The sequence below is a fragment of the Equus przewalskii genome, chromosome 2, assembly GCF_037783145.1.
Source record: "Equus przewalskii isolate Varuska chromosome 2, EquPr2, whole genome shotgun sequence".
Taxonomy (NCBI): domain Eukaryota; kingdom Metazoa; phylum Chordata; class Mammalia; order Perissodactyla; family Equidae; genus Equus; species Equus przewalskii.
The window spans coordinates 60,440,026-60,466,262 of NC_091832.1; the positions used below are offsets into that span (position 1 = coordinate 60,440,026).

Genomic DNA, 26,237 nt, shown 5'->3' on the forward strand with positions numbered 1-26,237 from the left:
TATAAATGAAATCATATGATACGTGTTTTTTTTGACTGGCTTCCTTTACTTAGCATAAGATTTTCCAAGGTTCATCCAGGTTGCAGCATGTATCAGTATTTTATTTTTAAGTTGCCAAATAGTTTATTGTATGGATGTATATTGAATTTTAAAAGAAAACTTGAGAACTTTTTCCAAAGTGGTACATTCCAAAGTTGTACATTTACACTTCTACTAATAATGTATGAGAGTTCAACGTTCTCCACATCTTAGCTAATAGTTGGTGTTGTCAGCCTGTTTTATTTTTAGCCGTTGCAGTGTGTACATGCAGGGGTATCTCACTATTGTGGTAGTTTGCATTTTCCTGATGACCTTCCAACATGTTTCAATGTGATTCTTGGCAATTTTGATACTACTTTTGTCAAGAGTATGTTCAAATCTCTTGCCCATTTTTATTGGGTTTTCTTTTTGTCTTTCTATTATTGAGTTCCTAATCCCTGGTTTCTTATTTTTTTTCTTAGTGATGTGTTTTGATGATTGATAGTTTTAAATTTTGTTGAAGTCAAATTTGTCAATGTTTTTCTTTTTATAGTTATCACTTTTTGTGTTCTAAGAACCCTTTGCCTACCCTCAAGTAACAAAAATATTCTCCTCTGTTCTTCTGTGACCTTAGCTTTTATGTTACTTTTATGATCCATCTAGAATTAATTTTGAGTATAGTGTGACGTAGGGGAAAATATTTATTTTTTTCTATATGAATATTAAGTTGTTGCAGCAGCATGTTTTGAAAAGATTGTCCTTTTCCCACTGGATATCCTTGGCAAAATTTTGCAAAATCAAATGACTGTGTAAAAGTTGGTTGATTTCTGGATTCTCTATTCTGTTCCGTTAATCTATTAATCAGTCCTTAAACATGATCATGCTGCCTTTCTTAATATAGCTTTTTAGTAACTCTTTAACTTATACAGTGATAGGTCTGCAGCTTGGTTCTTCTGTCTCAATATCACTTTAAAATCTAGATTGTTTGCATTTTGATACCAATTTTAGAGTCAATTTTTTGGTTTCTATGACAAGTCTGCTGGGATTGTGTTGAATGTGCAGATCATTTTAGAAAGAATTGACACATAAATAGTATTGAATCTTCCAAGTCATGAAAATAGTATATCCCTCCATTTAGGTCTTCTTTTATTTATTGCTGCAATGCTTTATGGTTTTTAGTGAAGAGATGTTGCACATATTTAAAAAAAGTATTTCCAAGAGTTTTATGTTTTTGATGCTATTGTAAGTGGAATTGTCTTTTTAATTTCATTTTCAATTTTTTTGCAGCTGGCATATAAAAATACAATTTATTTCATAATGACTTTGCCTCCTATAACTGTGCTAAACTCACTTATTAATTCTAATATTTCTGATTAAGTCTTATGATCTTCTATGTAAACAATCATGTCATCTGCAAATAAGATAGGCTTACTTTTTTTTTAAATTTAAATTTAAATTTATTTTATTAACATTTTTTTGTGAGGCTTTTATTTTTTGGCTCCTACTCCTTTTTTTAAATTACAAACTTTATGCCTTTTTACTCATTTTCCTTAAGGGATAATATGCATTGAGTAAAAACAACCCCTTTTAGTGTATCCATCTTTAAGCTTTGACAGACAAGTAGACAACTGAATTTGTCTGTCACCAACACCACAACCAACATATAGAGCAATTGTGTCATCCCAAAATGTTCTTTCATATGCCTTTGCAAAAAACCTGTCCTGTTACCCTCAGCTCCTGGAAATCACTGATCTATTTTCTGTCCCTATAGTTTTGCCATTTTCAGAAAGTCGTTAAAATAGAATCACATAGAATGTTGCCAGTTGAATCTGGCTTTTCATTTAACCTTTTTCATTTAACCTAATGCATTTGAGCTTTATCCATCTTGCAGCATATATCAGTAACTTATTCCTTATGTTTTTTGTATTTTAATAGACATTGTTTAGAGCAGTTTTAGGTTCGTAGAAAAATTGAGCAGAAGGTACACTGATTCCCATATGCTCCCTGCTTCCACATATGCACATCGTGTGCCAGAGTGGTACATTTGTTACAACTGATGAATCTGCTTGACACATCATCTCCCAAAGTTTGTAGTTTACCTTAGGCTTCACTCAGTTTTGTACATACTATGGGTTTGGACAAATGTATATTGACATATATCCATCATTACAGTATCATACAGTGTTTTCACTGCCCTTAAAATCCTCTGTGCTCCACTTATTTGTTCCTCCCTCACCCTTAACGCCTGTAAACCACTAATCTTTTTACTGTCTCCATAGCTTTGCCTTTTTCAGAGTGTCATATGGTTAGATCATACAGTATGCAGCCTGTTTAGATTGGCTTCTTTCACTTAGTAATATGCATTTAACTTTCCTCCATGTCTTTTCTTGGCTTGATGAGTCATTTCTTTTTAGTGCTGAATGTATCTGATTGTGGATGTACCATAGTTTACTCATCCATTCATCTACTGAAGGATATTTTGGTTGCCTCCAAGTTGTGGCAATTATAAAAAATCTGCTATAAACATGTATGCAGGTTTTTGTGTGGACATAGATTTTCAACTTCTTTGGGTAAATACCAATGAGCATGATAGCTGGATCATATGATCAGAGTATTTTTAGTTTTTTAAGAAACTCCCTAACAGTCTTCCAAGTGGCTGTACTATTTTGCATTCCCACCAGCAATGATTTGAGTTTCTGTTACTTCACAATCTTGCCAGCATTGCTGTTGTCAATGTTCTGGATTTTGGTCATTCTAATAGATGTGTAGTGGTATCTCATTATTGTTTTTCTTTTTGCAATTAACTGATGGTGTATAATGTGGAGCATCTTTTCATATGCTTATTTGCTTCTCTACTTCTGTGGTGAGGTGTCTGTTAAGGGCTTTGTCCCATTTCTTAATTGGGTTGTTCGTTTCTTGTTGTTGAGTTTTTTCCTGCTTTATCAAGATATTATTAACATAAACATTGTGTATTTTAAGTGTGCAAAGTGATGATTTGGTACGAATATATGTAGCAAAATGACTACACAATAAGGTTAGTTAACATCTTCATCACCTCACATAATTGCCATTTTTATTTTGTGGTGAAAACATTTAACTCTCAACAACTTTCAAGTATACAATACAGTATTGTTAACTATAGTCACCATGATATACATTAGATCCCCAGAACTTATTCATATTATAACTGGAAGTTTGTATACTTTAACTCACAGATCCCCTTAACCACACTCCTCAGCCTCTGCAACCATCACTCTACTCTCTGTTTCTATGAGTTCAGCTTTTAGATATTCCACATATAAGTGATATCATACAGTGTTTACCTTTCTTTGTCTGACTTATTTCACTTAGAATAATGTCTTCAAGTTCTATCCATGCTGTCGTAAATGGCAGGATTTCCTCTTTATCATGGCTAAATAATATCCCATTATATATATATACATATGTGTATATATATATACTGTATCTTCTTTATCCATTAACCTGTAGAGAGACATTTATGTTATTTCCATATCTTGGCTCTTGTGAAAAATACTATAATGAATATGGAAGTGAAGCTATCACCTGAAGATCCTGATTTCTTTTCCTTTGGTTATATATACAGAAGAGGGATTGCTAGATCATATGGTAGTAATATTTTTAATTTTTTGAGGAACCTCCATACTGTTTTCCATAGTGGCTATACCAGTTTACTTTCCTGTCAATAGTGCACAGGATTCCATTTTCTCCACATCCTTGTCAACACTTATCTCTTGTCTTTTGTATACTAGCCATTGTTAACAGATATGAGGTGATGTCTCATTGTGGTTTTGATTTGCATTTCCTTAGTGATTAGCAATGTTGAGCATCTTCTCATGTACCTGTTGGTCATTTGTATGTCTTCTTTGGAAAAATGTCTAGACAGGTCTTTTGCCCATTTTTAAATCTGATTATTATTATTAATTTTTGCTGTTGAGTTGTATGAGTTCTTTATATATTGTGGAAATTAACCACTTATCAGATATATGGTTTACAAATATTTCCCCCCATTCTGTAGATTGCCTTTTCATATTGTTGATGGTTTCCTTTGCTGTGCGGGAGCTCTTAGTATCACACATGTTTATTTTTACTTATGTTGCTTTGTGTTTTCAGGGTTATAGCCAAAAAATCATTACCAAAACAAATGTCAAGGAGCTTTTCCTCTATATTTTCTTCTATGAGTTTTATGGTTTCAGATCTTACACTTATATTTTTAATCCATTTTGAGTCAATTTTTGTGAGTAGTGTAAGATAGGAGTCTAGTTTCATTGTTTTGCATGGGTTTAACCAGTTTTCTCAACACCATTTATTGAAGAAATCCTTTTCCCCATTGAGTATTTTTGTCTCCCTTGTCAAATATTAGTTGGCCATAAGTGAAAGTGTTTATTTCTGGTCTCTCAATTCTGTTCAATTGCTCTATGTGTCTGTTTTTGTGCAAGTATCATACTGTTTTGATTACTATAGCTTAGTGATATAGTTTGAAACCAGAAAGTGTGATGCCTCCAGCTCTGTTCTTCTTTCTCCAGATTGTTTTGGCTATTTGAGATCTTTTGTGGTTCTATATAAATTTTAGGATTTTTTTTCTATTTTTTTGTGAAGAATACCATTGGAATTTTGTTAGGGATTGTGTTAAATATAGATGACTTTGGGTAGTATGGACATTTTAACAATATTAATTCTTCCTAACCAAGAACATGGGATATCTTTCCATTTATTTATGTTTTATTCAATTTCTTTCATAAAAGTTTTCTAGTTTTCAGGGTACAGATCTTTTATCTTCTTGGTTAAATTTATTCTTAAATATCTTATTTGTGAAGCTACTGCAAATTGAATTTTTCTTTATTCTTTTCCAGATATTTTGTTGTTAGTGTATAGAAACACAACTACTTTCTGTATATTGGTTCTGTATCCTGCAACTTTATAGGATTTGTTTATTAGCACTAACAGTTTTTTGGTGGAGTCTTTAGGATTTTCTATAGATAAGATCATGTCCTCTGGAAACAGAGACGGTTTTACTTATTCCTTTCTGGTTTGAATGCCTTTTGTTTATTTTTCTTGCCTAATTGCTCTGACTAGGACTTCCAGTATTATATGGAATAGAAGTGGTGAGGTGGGGCACCCTTGTCTTGTTTTTGATCTTAGAGGAAGAGGTTTCAATCTTACACTATTGAGTATGATGTTAGCTGTGGGCTTATCATATATGACCTTTATTATCTTGATGTATATTCCTTCTATACCAATTTGTTAGGAGTTTCTACCATGAAAATATGCTGTATTTTGTCAAATACTTTTTATGCATCGATTGAGATGATCACATGATTTTTACCATTCATTCTATGGTGTATCACACTTATTGATTTGCGTATGTTGAACCATCCCTACATCCTAGGAGTAAATACCACTTGATCATGGTGTATGGTCCTTTCTTGTGCTGTTGAATTTGATTTGCTAATATTTTATTGAGAATTTTTGCATCTGTGTTCATTAGGGATATAGGTCTGTAATTTTATTTTCTTGCAGTGTCTTTACCTGGCTTTGATAACAAGGCAATGCTGGTCTCATAAAGTGAGTTCAGGAATATTTTATCCTCTTCAATTTTTTGGAAGACTTTGAAAAGTAGGGCATTAATTCGTTTTTAAAGGTTTGATAGAATTCATCAGTGATACCATCTGGTTCTGGGCTTTTTTTCATTGGTAGATTTTTGATCACTGATTTAATCTCCTTACTCAGTATTGGTCTGTTCAGATTTCCTACTTTTTCATGATTTGCTCTCAATAGGCTATTTGGTCTGAGGAATTTATCCATTTCTTCTAGGGTGCACAATTTGTTGATATATAATTGTTCATAGTAGTTTCTTATGATCCTTTGTGTTTCTGTGATATCAGTTGGAATGTTTTGTCTTTCATACTTGATATTCATTTTTTTTGGTAGTTTGGCTAAAGATCAATTTTATCCTTTCCAAAACTAACCTTTAGTTTTGTTGATCTTTTCTATTTCTCTACTTTATTATTTCTGCTCTGATATTTGTTATTTTTTCCTTCTGCTAACTTTAAGCTTAGTTTATTCTTCTTTATAATTACTTAAATTGTAAAATTACTTTGTTTATATGAGGTGTTTCTTTTTTCTTAATTTGGATGCTTATTGCTAAACTTTCCTCTTGGAACTGATTTTGCAGAATCTCATATGGTTTAGTATGTTGTGTTTTGATTTTCATTTGTTTGAAGTTATTATTTGATATCCATTTTGATTTCTCTTTGATTCATTGCTTGTTCAGGGGTGTGTTTTTTAATTTGTGCATATTGTAAAATTTACATCTTTCCTTCTTTTATTGAATTCTAATTTCATAACATTGCAGTCCAACACCATACACCAAGGGAACGGGTGGGAGTCTCACTCATCTGTGCATCAGGTAATACACAGAAAAATTTGATTTGGGCTATGGAACAAGCAGGAGCCCTCATCAGCTTTAGCCCTCATTGACCATGGTCTGGGAACACCAGTAGAATGCTGACTTGACCAGACACTTATGGACAAGAAAGCCTTTGTAGAAGTCCAGGTTTTACAGAGGACAGGTTCCAGCACTCTGGAAGCTAAAAAAGAAAATACAAATTTGTACACAATGGAGTATGTAAGAGGAACTTTACCAGTAACAACCTTCCCCATGAAGTGGTGTCCTGAGAGCTCTAGGAGGCTGGGGCTCTCTATCATGGAGGGAAAGAGAGAGTAGTAAGTGAGTGTTCAGCTTCTGCAGCTGTGCAGGATGTGCTAAAGAAGCCCATCTCTCTCCCAGAGTAATAAGTGAAATATTCATGACTAGGGGCAGGGTGGAGACCAGGAAAGAGGCAGAGAGAATATTAGAGTGAATTAAAGGGATGTGGCTCCTTCTCACTGCATTCTGGATTCTAGCAGGAAGGCTGCTCATAAGCCATTGGGAATACCTCACCTGAGGATCCTGCCACTTGGCCTGCAGGCTCCTCTAATTCTCTGAGTGCAAACCCATATTTCCCTCCACTCTGTGGCTGGTTCCTTGTGTGTGATCCTGAGGGTGGTGGCTAGAATGACCTCAGGTAGACAGGGAATACACATAAAAAAAAAGCCAAAGTCTGTGGGAAAGGGAGAAACCTTGAGCTGTAGTTCCACCCTTGGGAAAACAAAAGAGTTTTCTTGCAGCCAGCCTGGTGCATTGTAAAATTGAGAGAAGACATATAACCTTAAGAATTCTGCCAGAAGAAGGTATATGAAGTACAGAGTTTGTGTATTCATACAGAGTCAGAGAAAGTCTCAGATATAAGCAAGACTAATGAAAGCATTTCCTATCTGCTAGTAATAATTGGGGGAGGACACTGCTACTTGAGGTGTGAAATCAGCGATACAAAACTCCAAGGAATGTGAAGAAGGAAGAAAATACGACATCACAAAAGATTACAATGATTTTCTAATAACTGAACATAAAGACAAGGAGATCTGCAATTTACCTGATGAAGAATTCAAAATAACTGTTTGAGGAAACTCAATGAGCTACAAGAAAAAACAGAAGGACAATTCAGTGAAATCAGGAAAACAATACACAAACAAAATGAGAAATTTAACAAAGAGATAGCAATCATGAGAAAAGCCCCAAACAGAAATTCTGGAGCTGAAAAATTAAATGAATGAAATAAAAATGGAACAGAGAGCATGAAAAGTAGAATAAATCAAAGGGAAGATAGAATCAGTGAATTAGAGGATAAGAACTTTGAAATAACCCAGTTAGAGGAGAACTACAAGAAAAGAATAAAAAAGAGCAAAGAAAGTCTACATGATCTGTAGTATAGGATACCATCAAAAGAATGAATATTAGAATCATTAAAGTTCAAGAAGGAGAAGAGAGGGAGAAGTGGCAGAAAGTTCATTTAATCATATAATAGCTGAGAAATTCTCAATCTTAGAGGCTTAACATCCAGGTTCATGAAGTTAATAGATCATCCCATTATTTTAATTCAAAGTGATATTCTGCAAGACACATAGGAAACTTTCAAAAATCAAAGACAAAGAGAAAATCTTAAAAGCAGAAAGAGAAAAAAATTATAATACAAAAGAACCCCCTTTCTAGGCTATCAGTAGATTTCTCAGCAGAAACTTATAGGTCAGGAGAAAGTGGTATGATATATTTAAAATGCTGAAAGATAGAAAAATGCTAGCTAAGGATAGTCTATCCAGCAAAGTTATCCTTTAGAAATGAATGAGAAATCAAGACTTTCCCAGAAAAACAAGAGCTGAGGGAGTTTTTCACCACTAGGCTTGCCTTACAAAATATGCTAAGAGAGTATTTCAAATAGAAATGAAAAGACACTAATTAGTTACATAAAAACATACAAAAATATACAACATACTGGTAAAGGAATATATAGAATTAGACTTAGAAAACTCTAATTCTGTAATATGATGCTGTGTTAACTACTTAACTATAGTATAAAGGTTAAAGGAAAAGTGTATTAAAAATAACTATAGCTACTATAATTTTAATTAATGTACAATATAAAAAGAGGTAAATTATGACATCGTAAACGTAAAAGATGGTGAGTAAAAGGGTAGTTTTGTGTGTGATCGAAGTTAAGTTGCTACCAAGATAAAATGGACTGTTATATCTATAAGATGTTTTATGTAAGCCTCATGGTAACCACAAATCAAAAACCTATAGTAGACTCACAAAAGATAAAAAGAAGGGAATCAAAGCCCACCACTGAAAATCACCAATTCACAAAGGTAGGCAGCAAGAGAGAAAAAAGGAACAATGGAAATACAAAATAGCCAGAAAGGGCTGAGGCAGTGTCCCACATAGCACAACCAGAGGCACTCATAACTAGAATATACAACTATGTACTGAGGGGCTTTGGGGAGAATAAAAAGAAAAAATAGAAGATTGGCAACAGATGTTAGCTCAGGTGTCAATCTTTAGGAAAAAAAAAAAGGACGGAGTTGCTGGAGGGATAAAAAAATGGCAAGAACAAATTATATGCTGCCGTGAGAGACTCCCTTAAGCTTTAAGGACACACATAGGTTCAAAGGGAAAGGGTGGAAAAGGATATTTCAAGCAGGTGGAAACAAAAGAAACTGGAGGTAGCTATACTTATATCAGACAATATAGACTTTAAGCCAAAAACAGCAACAAGAGACAGAAAAAAATCCTTACATAATGAAAAAGGGGTCAGTTCATCAAGAAGATATAATGATCATCAATATATATGCACCCAACATTGGAGCACCTAAATATATTAGGCAAATATTGACAGATCTCAAGGGAGAAATAGACAATAATACATTAGTAGAGGAAATCACCCCACTTTCAGCAATGGATAGCTCATTCAGAGAGAAGATCAACAAAGAAACATTGGCCTCAAACCATACATTATCCCAATTGCACCTAACAGACATAGATAGAACATTCCATCCAACAGTAGCAGAATACACATTCTTCTCAAGTGAATACAAAACATTCTCCAGGATAGGTCACATAATAGGCCACAAAACAAGTCTTAGCAAATTTAATAAGTTTGAAATTATAACAAGTGTCTTTTCCAACCACAGTGCTTAAAACTAGAAATCAACATGAGGGAACCTGGAAAATTTACAAACGTGGAGATGAAGCAACACATTCCTGAATGACTAATGGGTTAAAGGAGAAATCAAAAGATATCACAAAACAAAAGAATATGAAAATGTAACATACCAAAACCTATGGAATGCTGCAAAAGCAGTCCTTAGAGGGACATTTATAGTAATAAATCCACACATTAAGAAAAAAATATTGTGGGACTGACCCCATGGCCTATTGGTTAAGTTCAGCATGCTGTGCTTTGGCAGCCCAGGTTTACAGGTTTGGATCCTGAGTGTGGACCTACACCACTCATCAGCCACAGATGTTAGCTCAGGGCTAATCGTCCTCAGCAAAGAAAAAAGAAAAAGAAAATGAAAAATAAAAAAAATATCAAATAAAGAAGCTCACTTTACATCTCAAGGAACTGAAAAGAAAAACACACTAAGCCCAAAGTTAGTAGAAGGAAATTACAAAGATCATAGTAGAAACAAACAAAAGACCAGAAAACAATAGAAAAGTTCTTTGACATTAAGAGCTATTTTTTTGAAAAGACAAACAAAATTGACAAACTTTTATCTAGACTAGGGGAAAAAAAGAAGACTAAATAAATAAAATCAGAAATGAAAGAAGAGACATTACAACTGATTCCACAGAAATACATAGGATCATGAGACTAGCACAAGCAATTATATGCCAACAAACCTGATAACCTAGAAGAAATGGGTAAGTTCCTAGAAATATACAACCTACCAAGATTGAATCAGGAAAAAATAGAAAACCTGAACTGACCAATAATAAGTAAGGAGATTGAATCAGTAATCAAAAATTTTCCAACAAAGAAAAGCCCAGGACCAGATGGTTCTACCACTGAATTCTGCCAAACATTTAAAGAAGAATTAACACCAATCCTTCTCAAACTCTTCCAAAAAATTGAAGAGGAGGAACACTCCCAAAGCCTACATTGCTCTGACACCAAAGCCAGGTAAGGACATTATCAGAAAAGAAAACTATAAACCAATATCTCTATTAATACAGAAACAAAGTTCTCAACAAAATATTAGAAACTGAACTCTACAACACAATGAAAGAATCATATACCATGATCAAGTGGGTTTTATCCCTGGGATGCAAGGATGTTCAACATACCCAAATAATAAATGTGATACAACAAATTAATAAAATTAAAGGTTACCATTTCGATAGATACAGACAAAAGCATTTGACAAAATACAACATCTTTTTATGTTAAACACCCTCAACAAATTTGGGTTGGAAGGAATGTACCTCAACATAATAAATGCCATATACAGCAAACCTGCAACTAACTTCACACTCAAGGAAGTTGCCTATGCAGCGAGACCTGGGTTCCATAATTGAAGGAAGCTTAAAAGTACAGTTAATTTGGAAAAGAGAAAGAACCCCTCTTTGGAATAAAGCAAATAATTCATAGTTGTTGACCCAGAAAAGTATGAATTTCAAATTCAAACAAATATACAAATGAATTATTTTCAATATTTAAGCAAACTAACAAGATTTGAAATGCAAATCCTGAATGATAAAGTGTTCCAGACTAGAAAGCCTTAGAAAACTAAAATTCTGCTCTTTATGGGATTCCAATCTAATTAAGCAAGCCATCCATGACCATTTTATATTATAGCTGGTTACAGGACATGTTCAAACCACAGGGGCCATCCCACCATCTCGTGAGATATGAGAAGGGGATAAAGATGATGATGTCTCTTTCTCCTTGGCTTATGGTCGCAGGAATCAAGTGGGTGAAGAGAGTAGTCCCTTAGAGCATTAGGGAAAGCAATGGATTGTCTTTCTCTACCCTATCTTGACTCACTTTGTATAAGCTGAGCAAAAGGAGAAGGCAGGGTTAAAATGTCTCATTGTAGTTCTTGCTGTGATCTTTGAATCTTTAAAGGGTCAGTTCTAGTTGATCAGTTTCTCGGCTAATCGAGGGATAGCAATTCCATTTCTTATTTAAGTCAGCTTTGAGTAAAAAGGAGTTTCCCTAAAGAGGGAGATTTTTCTTGCCCTTGAGGCATCTCAGAATCCCTATTACAAATTCTAGACACCCCAAGTATCACTTTTAGACAATGCAGTTTTCATCACTGGATGAGTGGAACGTCAGGGAGCGATATCCAGAAAGAATTTTGAAGGAAGTTTGCTCTATACTGTGACAAAACTTTTCCACGTTTTGTTGCTTTATGAAGACATTTGGTAAAAATATTATTTTTAAAAAGGCTTTGAATCTTAGAATTGAATTTCTTTTGGATATGTCCAGTGTACAGAGACTGACCCTAGTTAGCCAATTTCCATTCAGGTTCCATATTTAAAGAAACCTAGAAAAGCTAGAGAGTTTTCGTGTAACGTACACACTTTATGTCAAAAGAATAAAGCAGTTTGCAGCTACCACTTTTAATAACAGACTTCATTTCCTGGCTGGGTATCTGAACGCAGAGGTTTGGGTTTGCAGAATAGTAAAGTAGATACAGTGTAGTGTTGGCTGAGCCATTTTACTGTGGCTTCTGGTAGCGGTGGAAAGTTCTGTCTGTTCAAGATGAAACCAGATGCCAGATTCCATTCTTCCAACAGACGGAACTCAGGTTCTCTCCCTTGCTTTGGGGATCACCTCTCTAATGGGTCTCTAACAGTGTCCCCTTATCCAGTTAGAAAGAGGCTTTTCAGACAGTCTGAAGTGAAAAAGTAAAATGAGAAGTAAGCCTAAGGCTACCCAGGATGTTACAAGGCCAGAGTAACAGAAGATTCAGTGCTCTTCAGGTAAGGATTCCCCTGCCACCTTCAGAGTCTGATAGTTTTCCTGGGCCCTGTCTGGATGCATTTCTTACTCTGGATACTTAATAACCATGGTTACCATTCCAGGCCACCTCTAATTCCATTCCAATTTAACCCATCTCCCCTACTGACTCCACAGGAGAGTTTGGACCTCTGAGGGGAACACATAGTCTACTGTATTTTTGGTACCTTCCTCCTTAAAGATACTAACACTGGATTTTGTCAAAGATTGAAGAGTGTCTGGGAGGGTAGAATCCCTCACAACTCCTCGTTCTTCCTCACCCACTGTTGTCCTTTCATCTCTTTCCAGTTGTAGTGATTGGCTGGAAAGGCAGTAGTGTCATTTTAGGCCAAAACTTAATCATTATTTCCTCAGCCCTGTACCAGATCAGCAATTGGCTATTTTTCAGCTACAGCCCCACCATCTCAGAATCACTAGAGAGTCCAAGCTGTGTTCAGCATTGAAGTTGAAAAAAATTGCTCCACAACCAGAATTGACCCTACTCTGCCACCATACCCCTCATCCTTAGCAGCAATAGGCAGAACTCACACACGCATGCATCTGTATATGGGTTGATGATGTTGAACAGTTAGGCAGACATTCAGCAGCATCACAGTAGTCAGTAGGACAACCAGCACCACAACAGAAGTTGCTAGATTTGCCTGTCATGCTTCCATAAGGTTGGCTGGTAAAGAAAACAGTAAGTCCAAATGGATTTAGATAGTTTATTATTTACCCATACAGCAAAGCAAGATCAGCATGCTATCAACTCCTAGTCCCACAGAATGACACTCAACCAGAGGGGCCAGATGGTGGATAGCAGAGGTGATGGGCCACTCTGCTGCTAAGGAGCCAACCCTAAAACATAGCCAGGTGGTCTTATAGCTTTTAGCTGAACCCTAAAGAGACTGAGGTCGAAAGTCCCATGTTTCATTCCCTGAAAACAGAGAGGTGGATGAGAACCCGCCTCATGGCAACCCATCACAGGATGGCCTTTCTCCTTGTGTTTCAAGAAGAACTGCAGGGTCAGACTCTGCCAAGACTTAGGCCAGCCTGCAGTTAAGACTTGCCCGTGTGGTCTGTGTGAAAGACATATGGGGTCCTCAGCGGGCCAGGGCAGATCTGTTTCTCTACGGATGGAAGATTCAAAGAAAAGGTGAATGGGGAGCTGGAGGAACAGTAGGGTAAAGCCTACATGTAGAAAAATGTTTCTGTTTGAAGCCTCTATAAATAATTAAGACATCCTTTCTATGAGTAAAGAGAGAAATAGGCATTGAGGAGACCGTAGATATTGCTTTGAAGTGAGAAAATATATTCTAAGTTGTTTTCAAGAGAAGCTTAGCTGTCTTTAGGAAGGCTGCAGCTTGGCTTTTGAAATCCAAGATCATAAGATTCTGATGACTTATAAAAAAATTTCTAAAAACCAACAGCCGTGGGCGTATCAGTGTTACAGTTTAATCTGAATTCCCTGGCTGTGTGAAAGATAGGGAGGGTCAAGGAGTTTCAAGTTAATTGTCATTCACTGGCTTCTCTTGTCAGGGCTCAGGGTTTCCTTTGATACAGCACTCCAGCTGAAACATACAGTGGGCGACTAACATTTCACTTCCGTAGCACTCAAGTCTGCAGGTACCATTTCCACGGCATTTCTTGTGTATTTCTGATGACAATACATTCAAGCCTGGAAAGAAAATGAATGGAAATATAACTAACTATAGGCCTTTATGAACTATAGAATGACTAGTCCCTCCAATTTTACCAAACTAAAGTACAAGGAGACTTGATCATAGTGATTGATCTTGTAATTAAAAAAAAAATTAGCTAGTGTTATGCATTGAATTGTGTTCCCCCTGGCCAAATCCATATATTGAAATCTTAACTCACTACGTGACTGTATTTGGACATAGAGACTTTAGGAGGTAATTAAAGTTAAATGAGTTAATAAGAGTGGGGCCCCAATCCAATAGGATTGGTGAAGGACACAGAGAGAAGATGGCTGCCCACAAGCCAGAAAGATAGCTCTCGTCAGAAACTAAATTGGCTTGCAGTTGATCTTGGACCTTCCAGCCTCCAGACCTGTGAGAAAATCAATTTTGTTGAAGTCACACAGTCTGTGGTATTTTGTTATGGTGAGCTGAGGTGACTAAGTCAATTAGTGACTTGGAAGTATGCCCAAATTGGTCAGCTAATATACTCTAAACAATCAAGTAACCTATGCAAGTAGTCATTCACTCATCATTTAATTATTTATTTATTCCCAAGCCAGTTTTTATAAATCCAGGTACTGTTGATTTGAGTATGATATAGACCTTAATCTTAAAGAATTTTCAGTCTAGAAAAAAAGATATGTGAAAGTTATCAGGCATTTGAGCTGAGCTTACAATTTTGTAGATATGCTGCTCTGTAGAAACATCAAAATCTGAATGTTTCCTTGTTTGCATATGTAAGAGGGTGCTAAAAGGAAAAGATTGCCTATATTTGACTATCTGTAGAAATTTGGAGCCAACACACTACCCTATGTCCTACCAAGTCATCATGCCTTGGAGGATAATTGTCCCATAAGAACAAAAGAAAAGACTAAATGTAATGCTCTACATGACAAGAAATTCCTATGGAAACGGCAAGCTTTGGGAGTGTATAGGGCAATAAAAGAAATATTGTAGACTGTAGGCAGTTGTTGACTGTCTAGAAGTGATGAAGCCTTTGCTGTAAACCATAATGGAACTGGTCCCATCAACAGCTTCAAGAGGCCTGGATGCTACGGATTCTTAAATCTAGCCTATTGAGTCACATGATCTGAAAATCTGGTTCATCTGCCTGGAGAATACTTCAGGGAGTATGAAAAATTAAATGGGATCCTATAACATATGGATTTGAACTGATTAACTCTGAGTAAAGAAAATATTCAAGATGAGATTTCTAAAGTCAGTAACGGATATGGTCAAGCTAGAGTATGAAGCCAGTCAGTGCTCTCTCTCATGTCTCTCTAGCTGCTACCTCATCTGATCAGACATTTCTAGTGTCACATAAAACTCATTAATTCTCTTGGAACAAACAGTTCTGAATCTATTTCTCCATTTACCAAAGGAATCTATAAATAGTAAATTAACTATAAACAATTTCAGTATATTAGAAAGCTTAACAAATTGTGTATCAGTCTTTGCTGATTTTGACTATTATGACTAGATATGTTCCTGAATTATAGACAAAACAATATTCGCAAAAGAAGATGGGGTATTGCTAATGAAAAATAATGATAACTATCATGAGTCAGGTACTGTACATATTATGTGTATACATATTCTATACATTATCCCATTTAATCCTTACAAGACTCTGAGGTTAGTTATTATTTCCATTTTGTAAATGAAGAAACCAAGGTTCAGAGAAGCTCAGACTTTTGTCTAAAGCTATTTGTCTAAACAGCTAACAAGTTGGAGAGCTAAGATTCAAGCTCAGGTCTTGTTGACATCGAAGCTGCTTGATGGTTTTCCACTTTGAAAATTAAAGTGTCCATGGTGGGAGGACATTCACAAGTTTGCTTAGTGGAGTTGCTCTTCTAGACAAAGGACCCCCCCAAGGAAGATTTCCATTTTACCTTCCAGTGTTGAGTCCCAAAAGAAGAGAAAGACAAACACAATGAGGAGAAGCTTCATGGCTTGGAGCTTCTGTTGAGGAGGCTGGTGGCACGGTCTGACACTGGCTGTCAGAGAGCAAAAAGGGAAGGGTGGGCATACCCTTCTGTACAAACCTGTCAGGTCTGTGGTATACCCTGCTCCAGGTATATATCTTACACTGATACACCCTGGGGCAGCTGAGTCAGTGATGCTTATATGAGGAAAGAACTGACAGCCCTTTCTGGTTTGACAGCTTTTCCTATTGGCAAGGGTGCTGTACTCCCACCTGGAGTTTCAAAAAGTACTACAGGAGACCTGAGAATTATATGTTTTTTTATTTTCTAAAAAAATAAAATTTATTTTGTCTGGTTTTTATGTTACAACAAAAATTAAATGCTGAATTTAAAAAATTTGTAAAATATTAAAAATTACAAGGAAAGAAAAGTTACACTTAAGCCCCACCTCTCAGAGACAACCTGTGTGTTTCTTTAAAAAGTTTTATTCATGCCTAGTTTATTGTTTAATATTTTGTTTTACATAGTTATAAACTTAATATACTTGTAATTAGGTATTCTGCTTTTGTAATATGATATGTGCCATAAGTATTTTCCGTGTCATTATATACTCTTTATAAATGGTATTTTTAAAAGCTGCACAATATTCTATCAAGGTCATATTTTATAACCATCACTATCTTAAAAACACCTGAGATAAAAGTGGCATAAAAAACTGCAAATATTAAAGCATATAATTTGATAAGATGTGACATATATATACTTTTGCAAAACCATCAGAATGTTGAAGATAGTGAGCATATATGTCCCCCCAACCATTCTTCATGACCTTTTCCTCCCCAGCTTTGTTGATGTATAATTAACAAATAAAAATTGTGTATATTTAAGGAGTAAAAGGTGATGATTTAAAGTACATGTAAATTGTGAAATGATTACCACAATCAAGCTAGTTAACACATCCATCACCTCAAATAGTTACCTTTTGTTTTGGTGATGAGAATACTACTCCCTCAGCAAATTTTGAGTATACAATACAGTATTTCTAACTAAGTCACCATTGCTGTACGTTGGATCCTCAGAACTTATTCATCTTATAACTGAAAGTTTTTTCCCTGTGACCAGTATTTCCCCATTTCCCCCACCTGCTAAGCCCTGGCAACCACCATATTACTTCCCCATTCTGAGTTTGACTTTTCTGAGATATCACATATAAGTGAGATTATACAGTATTTGTCTATGTATGGCTTTTTTGACTTTGCATAATGTTCTCCAGGTTCATTCATGTTGTTGCAAATAGCAGAATTTCTTCCTTTTTAGTGGCTGAATAATATTCCATTCTATATGTGTATCACATTTTCTCTATCCATTTAGCATTGGCGGTCACTGAAATTGTTTCCATATCTTGGCTATTGTAAATAACGTGCAGATAGCTCTTTGAGATACTGATTTAGTTTTTATTGGATAATACCCAGAAATGGGATTGTGGATCACATTGCAGCTCTAATTTTAATTTTTCAAGGAACTCCATACTGTTTTTCATAATGGCTGTACCAATTTACATTCACACAAAGAGTGCTCAAGTGTTCCCTTTTCTCCGTATCCTCACCAACGTTTGCTATCTCTTGTTTCTTTTGTAATAGCCATCCCAACAGGTGTGAAGTAATATCACCTTGGGTTTTGATTTGCATTTCCCTGATGATTAGTGATGTTGAGGACCTTTTTGTCTACGTGTTGGCCAGTTGTATGTCTTCTTTGGAAAATTATATATTCAGGTCCTTTGCCCATTTTTAGTTAGTTTGTTATCTTGCTATTGAGTTGTATGAGTTCCTTACATAATTTGAATATTAATTTCTTAAAAGATATATGACTTGCCAACATTTTCTACCATTCTGTAGGTTGCCATTTCATTTTGTTGATAGTTCCCTTTGCTGTGCAGAAGCTCTTTAGTGTGATGTAGTCTGACTTATTTATTTTTGCTTTTGTTACCTGTGCTTTCCGTGTTATATCCACAAATCATTGCCAAGATCAATGCCAAGGAGCTTTTTCCCCATGTTTTCTCCTAAGAGTTTTATTCTTTCAAGTCTGACATTTAAATCTTTAATGCATTTTGAGTTAATTATTAATTGTAAGATAAAGGTCTAATTTCATTCCTTTGCATGTGGATATCCAGTTTTCCCAACATCATTTATTAAATAGACTGTAGTTTTCCCATTGTGTGTTTTTGGTATCCTTGTCAAATATTAGTTGACTATATGTGTGTGGGCTTAACTCTGGGCTCTTTATTCTGTTTCATTGTATGGGCCTGTTTTTATGCCAGTTCCATATTGTTTTGATTACTATAGCTTTATAATATTGTTTGAAGTCAGGAGTGTGATGCCACCATTTTTGTTCTTTGTCAAGATTGCTGTGGCTATTCACAGTCTTTTATGATTTTATAGGAGATTTAGGATTGGTTTTTCTATTTCTGTGAAAAATGTAATTGGAATTTTATTAGGGATTGCATTGAGTCTGTAGATTGCTTTGGATAGTACGGACCTTTTAACAATACTAATACTTCCAATACAAAAGCACAGAATTTCTATTTGTATCTTCATTAAATTTTCATCAAAGTTTTAGAATTTTCAGTGTAAATATCTTTTACTTCCTGTTTAAGTGTATTCCTAAATATTTCATTCTTTTCATGCTATTGTAAATGGGATTTTCTTAATTTCTTTTTCAGATAGATTGTTGTTAGTATTTTGAAAAGCAGCTGATTTTAGTATGTTGATTTTGAATCCTACAACTTTATTAAATTCATTTATTAGTTCCATTAGTTTTTTGGTGGAGTCTTCAGTGTTTTCTATACATAAGCTAGTGTCATCTGCAAACAAGAAAAATTTTATGTCTATTTTCTGATTTGGATGACTCTTATTCCCTTTTCTTGTGTAACTGCTATGGCTCTGACGTCCAGTACTATGTTGAATAGAAGTGGTGAGAACGGGCAACTTTCCACCCCCCAGTCTTAGAAGAAAAGCTCTTTGGCACTGGCCATGCTGTTAGATGTAGGCTTGTCTTATATGGCCTCTCTTACATTGAGGAACATTCCTTCTATATCTAATTTGTTATGAGTTTTTATCATGAAAGGATGCTTAATTTTTCAAAAGCTTTTTCTCTGTCTTTTGGAATGATCATATGATTTTTATCCTTCATTCTGTTAATGTGGTATATCACATTTATAGATTTGTATATGTTCAACATCATTGCATCATACGGGTGAATTCCACTTGATTATGATATATTATCATTTTGATATGCTCTTGAAGTCAGTTTGCTAATATTTTGTTGAGGATTTTTGCATTTTTTTCATAAGGGATATTGGCCTGTAATTTTATTTTCTTGTTGTTGTAGTCTCCAATGTTGTTGGAACTTTGATAAGGATTGCATTGAATCTATAGATTACTTTAGGAAGTATAGACACTTTAACTGTGTTAGATCTTCCAATCCAAGAGCACAGAATATCATTTCATTTCTTTGTCTTCTTCATTTTCTTTCAATGCTGTTTTATAATTTTCAGTGTACAGATCTTTCACGTCTTTGGATAAGTTTATTCCTAGGTATTTTATTCTTTTTGTTGCAACTGTAAATGGAATTGTAGTCTTAATTTCTCTTTCTGCTACTTCGTTGTTAGTTTATAGAAACACAACTGATTCTTGTATGTTGATTTTGTATCCTGCAACTTGACCGCATTCATTTATTATTTCTAAAAGTTTTTTGTGGATTCTTTAGGGGTTTCTACATATAAACTCATGTCATCTGCAAAGAGTGACAGGATCGTTTCTTCTTTTCCAGTTTGGATCTCTTTTGTTTCCTTTTCTTGCCTGGCTTCTCTGGCTAGGACTTCCAATACTATGCCAAAAAAGAGTGGCGAAAGTGAGCATCCTTGTCTGGTTCCTGTTCTTAGAGGAGTAGCTTTCAGTTTTTCTCCATTGAGAATGAGATTAGCTGTGGGTTTGTCATATACGGCCTTTATTATGTTGAGATATTTTCCTTCTATACCCATTTTATTTAGAGTTTTTATCATAAATGGATGCTGTATCTTGTCAAATGCTTTCTCTGCATCTATTGAGATGATCACGTGATTTTTATTCTCCATTTTGTTAATGTGGTGTATCACGTTAATTGATTTGCAGATGTTGAACAACCCTGCATCCCTGGAATAAAATCCATTTGATCATGATGTATGATCTTTTTACTGTATTGTCGGATTTGATTTGCTAGTATTTTGTTGAGGATTTTTACATCAATGTTTATCAGTGATATTGACCTGTAGTTTTATTTTTTTGTGTTGTCCTTGTCTGTCTGGTTTTGGTATCAGGATAATTCTGGCTTTGTAGAATGAGTTAGGAAGCCTCCCCTCCTCTTCAATATTTTGGAAGAGTTTGAGAAGGATAGGCATTAAGTCTTCTTTGAATATTTGGTAGAATTCTCCAGGGAAGCCATCTGGCCCTGGATTTTTATTTTTTGGGAGGTTTTTGATTGCTGTTTTGATCTTCTTACTGATGATTGTTCTATTCAAATCCTCTACTTCTTCTTGATCCAGTTTTGGAAGGTTATATGATTCTAAGAATTTATCCATTTCTTCTAGATTATCCAATTGGTTGGCGTATAGCTTTTCATAATATTCCCTTATAATCTTTTGTATTTCTGAGGTGTCTGTTGTAATTTCTCCTCTTTCGTTTCTGATTTTATTTATTTGAGTCTTCTCTTTTTTTTTCTACATGAGTCTAGCTGAAGATCTGTCAATTTTGTTTAGCTTTTCAGAGAACCAGCTATTGGTTTCATTAATTTTTTCTGTTTTTTTTTTCAGTCTTTGTTTCATTTATTTCTGCTTTGATTTTTATTATTTCCTTCCTCCTGCTGATTTGGGGCTTTGTTTGTTCTTCTTTTCCCAGTTCCTTTAGGTGCAGTGTCACATTGTTTATTCGGGATTTTTCTTGTTTGTTGAGGTAGGCCTGAATTGCTATAAACTTTCATCTTAGAACTGCCTTTGCTGTATCCCATAGATATTGGCACATGTGGTATTTTCATTTTCATTTGCCTCCAGGTATTTTTTTATTTCTCCTTTGATTTCCTCATTGATCCAGTCATTTTCAGTAGCATTTTGTTTAATCTCCACAGTTTTGTGGCTTTTCTTATCTTGTTCCTCTAGTTGATTTCTAGTTTCATAACTTTGTGGTCAGAAAAGATGCTTGGTATTATTTCGATCTTCTTAAATTTATTGAGGCTTGTTTTGTGATCTAATACATGATCAATATTGGAGAATGTTCCATGTACGTTTGAAAAGAATGTGTACTCTGTGATTTTTGGATGTAATGTTCTATATACATATCTACTAAGTTCATCTGTTCTAATGTGTTGTTTAAGGCCAATGTTTCCTTATTAATCTTCTGTTGTGATGATCTACCCATTTGTGTAAATGGACTGTTAAAGTTCCTACTATTATTGTGTTACTATTTCTCCTTTTATGTCTGTTAATAATTGCTCTATATATTTAGGTTCTCCTATGTTTGGTGCATAGATATTTACAAATGCTATGTCCTCTTGTTGGATTGTTCTCTTTATCACTATGTAGTGCCCTTCTTTGTCTTTTGTTACAGTTTTTGTTTTAAAGTCTATTGTGTCTGATATAGATATTGCTACTCTAGCTTTCTTTTCTTAGCCATTTGCATGGAGTATCTTTTTCCATCCTTTCACTTTCAGTTTGTGTCTTTAGGTCTGAAGTGTGTCTCTTGTCTGCAGCATATATGTGGGCCTTGTTTTTTTATACAGTTGGCCACCCTATACCTTTTGATTAGAGCATTTAGTCCATTGAAATTTAAAGTAGCTATTGATAAAAATGTATTTATTGTCATTCTGTTACTTTTTTTCTGGGTGTTTTAGTAGTTCTTCTCTGTTCCTTTCTTCTCCTGCTCTCTTCCCTTGTGGTTTGAAGTCTTTCTTCAGTGATATGTTTGATTTCTTTCCTCTTACTTATTTTATACTTATTATAGATTTCTGGTTTGTGATTACCATGAGGTTCCTGTATAATATTCTATATATATAGCAATCTAAGTTGAGTTGATAGTCTCTTTAGCTTGACTTATTTCTAAAAGCTTTACTTTTTACTCCCCTCCTCCCACATTTTATGTTTTGGAAATAATATCTAATCTCTTGTTTTGTCTGTGTCTATCCATTACCCTCTTGTCATTGAAGTAGGTAATTTTAGCACTTTTGTCTTTTGACCTTCACATTGTCTTCATACGTCTGCACAGGTCTGCTTCATAGACCTGCTACCTTTGCTGTATTTTTGCCTTTACCAGTGATTTTATTGTCTGGTTTTAAATTTTTTAAATAATTTTCTTATCCCTATTTGTGGCCTTGTTTTTCCCACTTAAATCAGTCCCTTCAGAATTTCTTGTAGAACTTGTTTCTTGGTGATAAACCCTTATGTTTTTGCTTGCCTGGGAATTTCTTTTTCTCTCCTTCCATTTTGAATGATAATGTTGCTGGATAGAGTATTCTTGGCTGTAAGCTTTTCCTTTCAACACTTTAAATAAGTCATGCCACTCTCTTCTAGCCTAGAGAATTTCAGCTGAGACGTTTGCTGATAGCCTTATGGGCTCTCCTTTGTATGTCATTTGTTGTCTTTCTCTTGTGGCTTTTAGGATTCTCTCTTTATCTTTAATTTTGGACATTTTAACTATAATGTGTTTTGGTGTGGATCTGTTGATGTTCATCTTGTTTGGTAATATTTTTGCTTCCTATACTTGAATATCTGTTTTATTCCTTATGTTAGGAAAGTTTCCAGCTCTTATGTCTTCAAGTAGATTCTCTGCCCCTTTGTCTTTCTCTTCTCCTTCTGAGACACCTATTATATGAATGTTACTGCCCTTGATGTTGTCCCAGTTGTTCATTAGACTGTTCTCATTCTGTCTAATTGTTTTTTCTATTGTCTGTTCAGTTTGGGTGATTTCCTCTAGTCTTTCTTCCAGTTCACTGACCTGTTCTTCTGTATTGTCTACTCTGCTATTGAGTCCCTCTAGTGAATTTTTCATTTCTAGTATTGTATTCTTCATTTTGGATTGGTTCTTTTTTATATTTTCCAATTCTCTGTTGACATTCTCACTGTGTTCATCTAGTCTTCTCCCAATATCATTGAGCATCTTTATGAGATTTTGTTTGAACTCTTTATCAGGGAAATTGTGTATTCCTGTTTCATTTAGTTCTTTTTCTTGGATTTTGTCCTCTTCCCTTGTTTAGAATGTATTCCTTTGCCTCCTTATTGTACCTCTTTCTCTGTGCTTGTATCTATGTATTAGGTGACTCAGCTGTCTCCTGAGCTTGGAGAAGTGGCATTATGTAAGAGATGCCTTTTGAGGCTTAGCAGTGTGCTTCCCTGTTGTCATGAGTCCAAATGATCTAGGAGTGACCACTGTTTGGGCTACTTGTGTCCTGCTGTGGCAGGGTTGCTCTTACTGCAGGTACCCAGGGAGTCTAGTCTTTTCCTCCCTGTCTGGCTGTTTGTAGATTGGGTTTGGGGAGCCCCAGTACCATTGGCTGCAAGGTCTAGTAGCACACTCCTGTTGCAGTTTTCCTGTTTTGAGTATGTACTCTTAGCTGGTTGCTAGGCTCAGGGGCTTACAGTTGCTGTAGGCCTCAGGCCTGCAAGGCTATTGTCAGCTATCTTAGGATTGCAGCTGAGTGGGGCTGGCTCTAGGCACAGGACCACCCTATTTTTTTAGGCTTTGGAAGGTGGAGTCAATTCTCTTTGAGATTGATTGTGATGCACAGGTCTTCTGTCACTGATAAGCCCCAGCCCCACAGGTCCACACATGCCATCAACAAACCCCTGATCCATGCACACTTCCTGACCCCCTGGAGCATACCCAGTCACCCAATTGCAGAGGCCCCCACCTCTCCACCAACACCCCTCACAGTTCACCTTGTCCTCACACAGGCTCTGGCACACAGAGGTGGACACACTCACCTGCCTATAGAAGATCAAAGCACCCAGTCTATGCAGGCTGAAAAGTAGCCTGAGAGTTTGTTGTTGGGGGTAGCTTGTCCCTAGGGTGGGCTTCCTGCCCTGGCTGAACTGGATTAAATCTGCACTCTAGTGTGTGTGGCAGATCTCCAGGGCTATCAGGTCAGGGGAAGAACTTCAATCACAACTGCCAAGGTCTGTGTCAGCACACCTGTACTAGGTCACAACCATGGCCGCCACCAACATCTCAGTCTCTGGAGATGTCTCACATCTCTTCAAGATGCACCCAGAGCCTACCAGGTGAGTCTCTTTTCACCAAAGGACTATGCAGCTGTCTTTTTGGTGATTTTAGGTTGCTCTCTGAGATGGGCGAATTTGCACATGGGCTCTTTAAGAGCAAGGTTTTTTTGACTTTCTTCTGGGGGTATTCCTCATTGCAGTTAATAGCCAGTGAAGCCAGATAGTAGGACATTCATCTCAGTTGTGCTGAGTCTGAAGGATGCTGACAGAGCTTCCTCTGCTAAGGTCCCCACTTCTCCAGGGAGGGCTGCGTACCTTAGGGTGGCTCCTGCCTGGCCAGCTGTGAAGGTCTGTGGCTGGCAAAGATGGACTTTTTCTCTCCAGAAGGAATTTCTACCTTTTCCACCTCAGTCAGGACTGTCCCTTGTTGTAGGTTTCTTTTTTTTTTATATCCAGTTTTCAGTTTTCTCTCCAGGGAAGTTTTTCCAAGAATAGTTGTAACCTGGTTGTGTTTGTGGGAGGAGGTGATTTCAGAGTCTGACTATACCAGCATCTTGACGAGATCTCTAGATGAATAATTTTAAATGGCATAGATGTGCCAATCATTGTCTGATTACATGTAGTTTCTCGAACTTCTTTCCATTACAAACAACATTATAATAAACTTTCTCTCACATATTATTTTAGTGTAGTGTGTTTTTATTCACATGAGATAGATTCTCAAGTGGAATTCCTCTACAATAGGACATGTATATTTTAGATTTTATTAGTCATGATTAGATTATTTCTAAGGAGATTTTAGCAATTTATAGTCTCACTAATGAGGTTTGAGAATACCTATTTCTCCATAGATCCTCCTGCACTAGATAGTATCCTTTAATAAAATTACTGCCAAATTAAGAATTAAAAAAAATGTCTGTGAGAGAATTGTTATTTCTATGATTGCTTAGTGAGATTATAGATATTTTTTGTAATGTTTATTGGCTGTTTTTCTTTTATTGCTGAATTGTTTCTTCATATGCTTTACCCATTTTCCTACTGGAATGCCTTTCTAGTCTTATTTTGTTTTGTGACTTTTGCCATGTAGAGTTTTAATGTAGTCATGTCTGTCGGCAATGTCCTTTAAGACTTCTAGGTTTTCTTTCTAATATAAAATGTCTCACTTCAATCTGAAATCTAAATTATATAATATTCTTCTTTACTTCTAGTGTTTGTCTACCTCTAGTTTTAAATTTTATTTTATGAAATTTTTAAAATATATAGAAAAGTAAAAAAGTTAGGAAGTTGCTTATTTTTTATTAAAGAAACAAGTCATTGCACATATAGCTAAAGCTTCACTTTTTCATGCTTTTTTCTTCCTACCTTCTTTGAAAATTACCATCATCCTGAAGTTCATATGAAGATAGAAAACTCTAAAAAAACAGAAACTTCAAGCCAGTCTATGGTCTCTGCATCAGTACTGGAGAGTGCCTAGAATTTATTCTACTTCTTCTTCTTCCTCATTTCAGGACAGTATTCTGTTAATAGCACCTTTTGTAATTTATCTTACATCTGTTCCTTTTTTTGTATTTTCTCTGCCAGTATCTTATGGGACAAATAGATCTAAGATATCCTATATTGCATCTGGGATAGGATAATATTTTCATTTTATTAATTCATTTTTACTGTGAATTATTACATATAGAAAAGTGTATAAAATCTAAGTATGTAAATAAACAAATTATCGAAAAGTAAACACACATGGAAACACCAGTTAGGTCAGGACATAGAGAATCGCCAGAACCTCAGAAGCCTTTCTCACAGCCTTCCTCTCCCAATCATAACCCCTCATTTTCCCTTTTCCCCAGGTAAGCAGTTCTATGAAAATTGTTTCCTTGCTTCTCTTTATACTTTTCTATGCATTCTGAAAGTGTAGTTTAGTTCTATTTGTTTTTGAAATTTGTATAAATGG

General features: G+C 35.5%; 1 protein-coding gene across 1 annotated transcript; it reads right to left on the reverse strand.

Moving 5' to 3' along the window:
- Window positions 1-13,127: 13,127 nt before the first annotated feature.
- DEFB134 (defensin beta 134) lies at window positions 13,128-16,207 on the reverse strand. Its single transcript, XM_070607608.1, has 2 exons — window positions 16,012-16,207; window positions 13,128-14,094 (listed from the first exon to the last, which is right to left on the reverse strand). The coding sequence occupies exons 1-2, from the start codon at window positions 16,067-16,069 to the stop codon at window positions 13,952-13,954; spliced, it is 201 nt and encodes a 66-aa protein (XP_070463709.1). The 5' UTR covers window positions 16,070-16,207; the 3' UTR covers window positions 13,128-13,951.
- Window positions 16,208-26,237: the final 10,030 nt, after the last annotated feature.

Excerpts from the sequence above, each read along its gene's own strand:
- DEFB134 (XM_070607608.1), bottom strand. The coding sequence starts at position 16,069 with ATGAAGCTTCTCCTCATTGTGTTTGTCTTTCTCTTCTTTTGGGACTCA. Across the intron at positions 14,095-16,011 it reads TTGGGACTCAACACTGGAAG|GCTTGAATGTATTGTCATCA; the intron begins GTAAAATGGAAA and ends TTTTCTTTCCAG.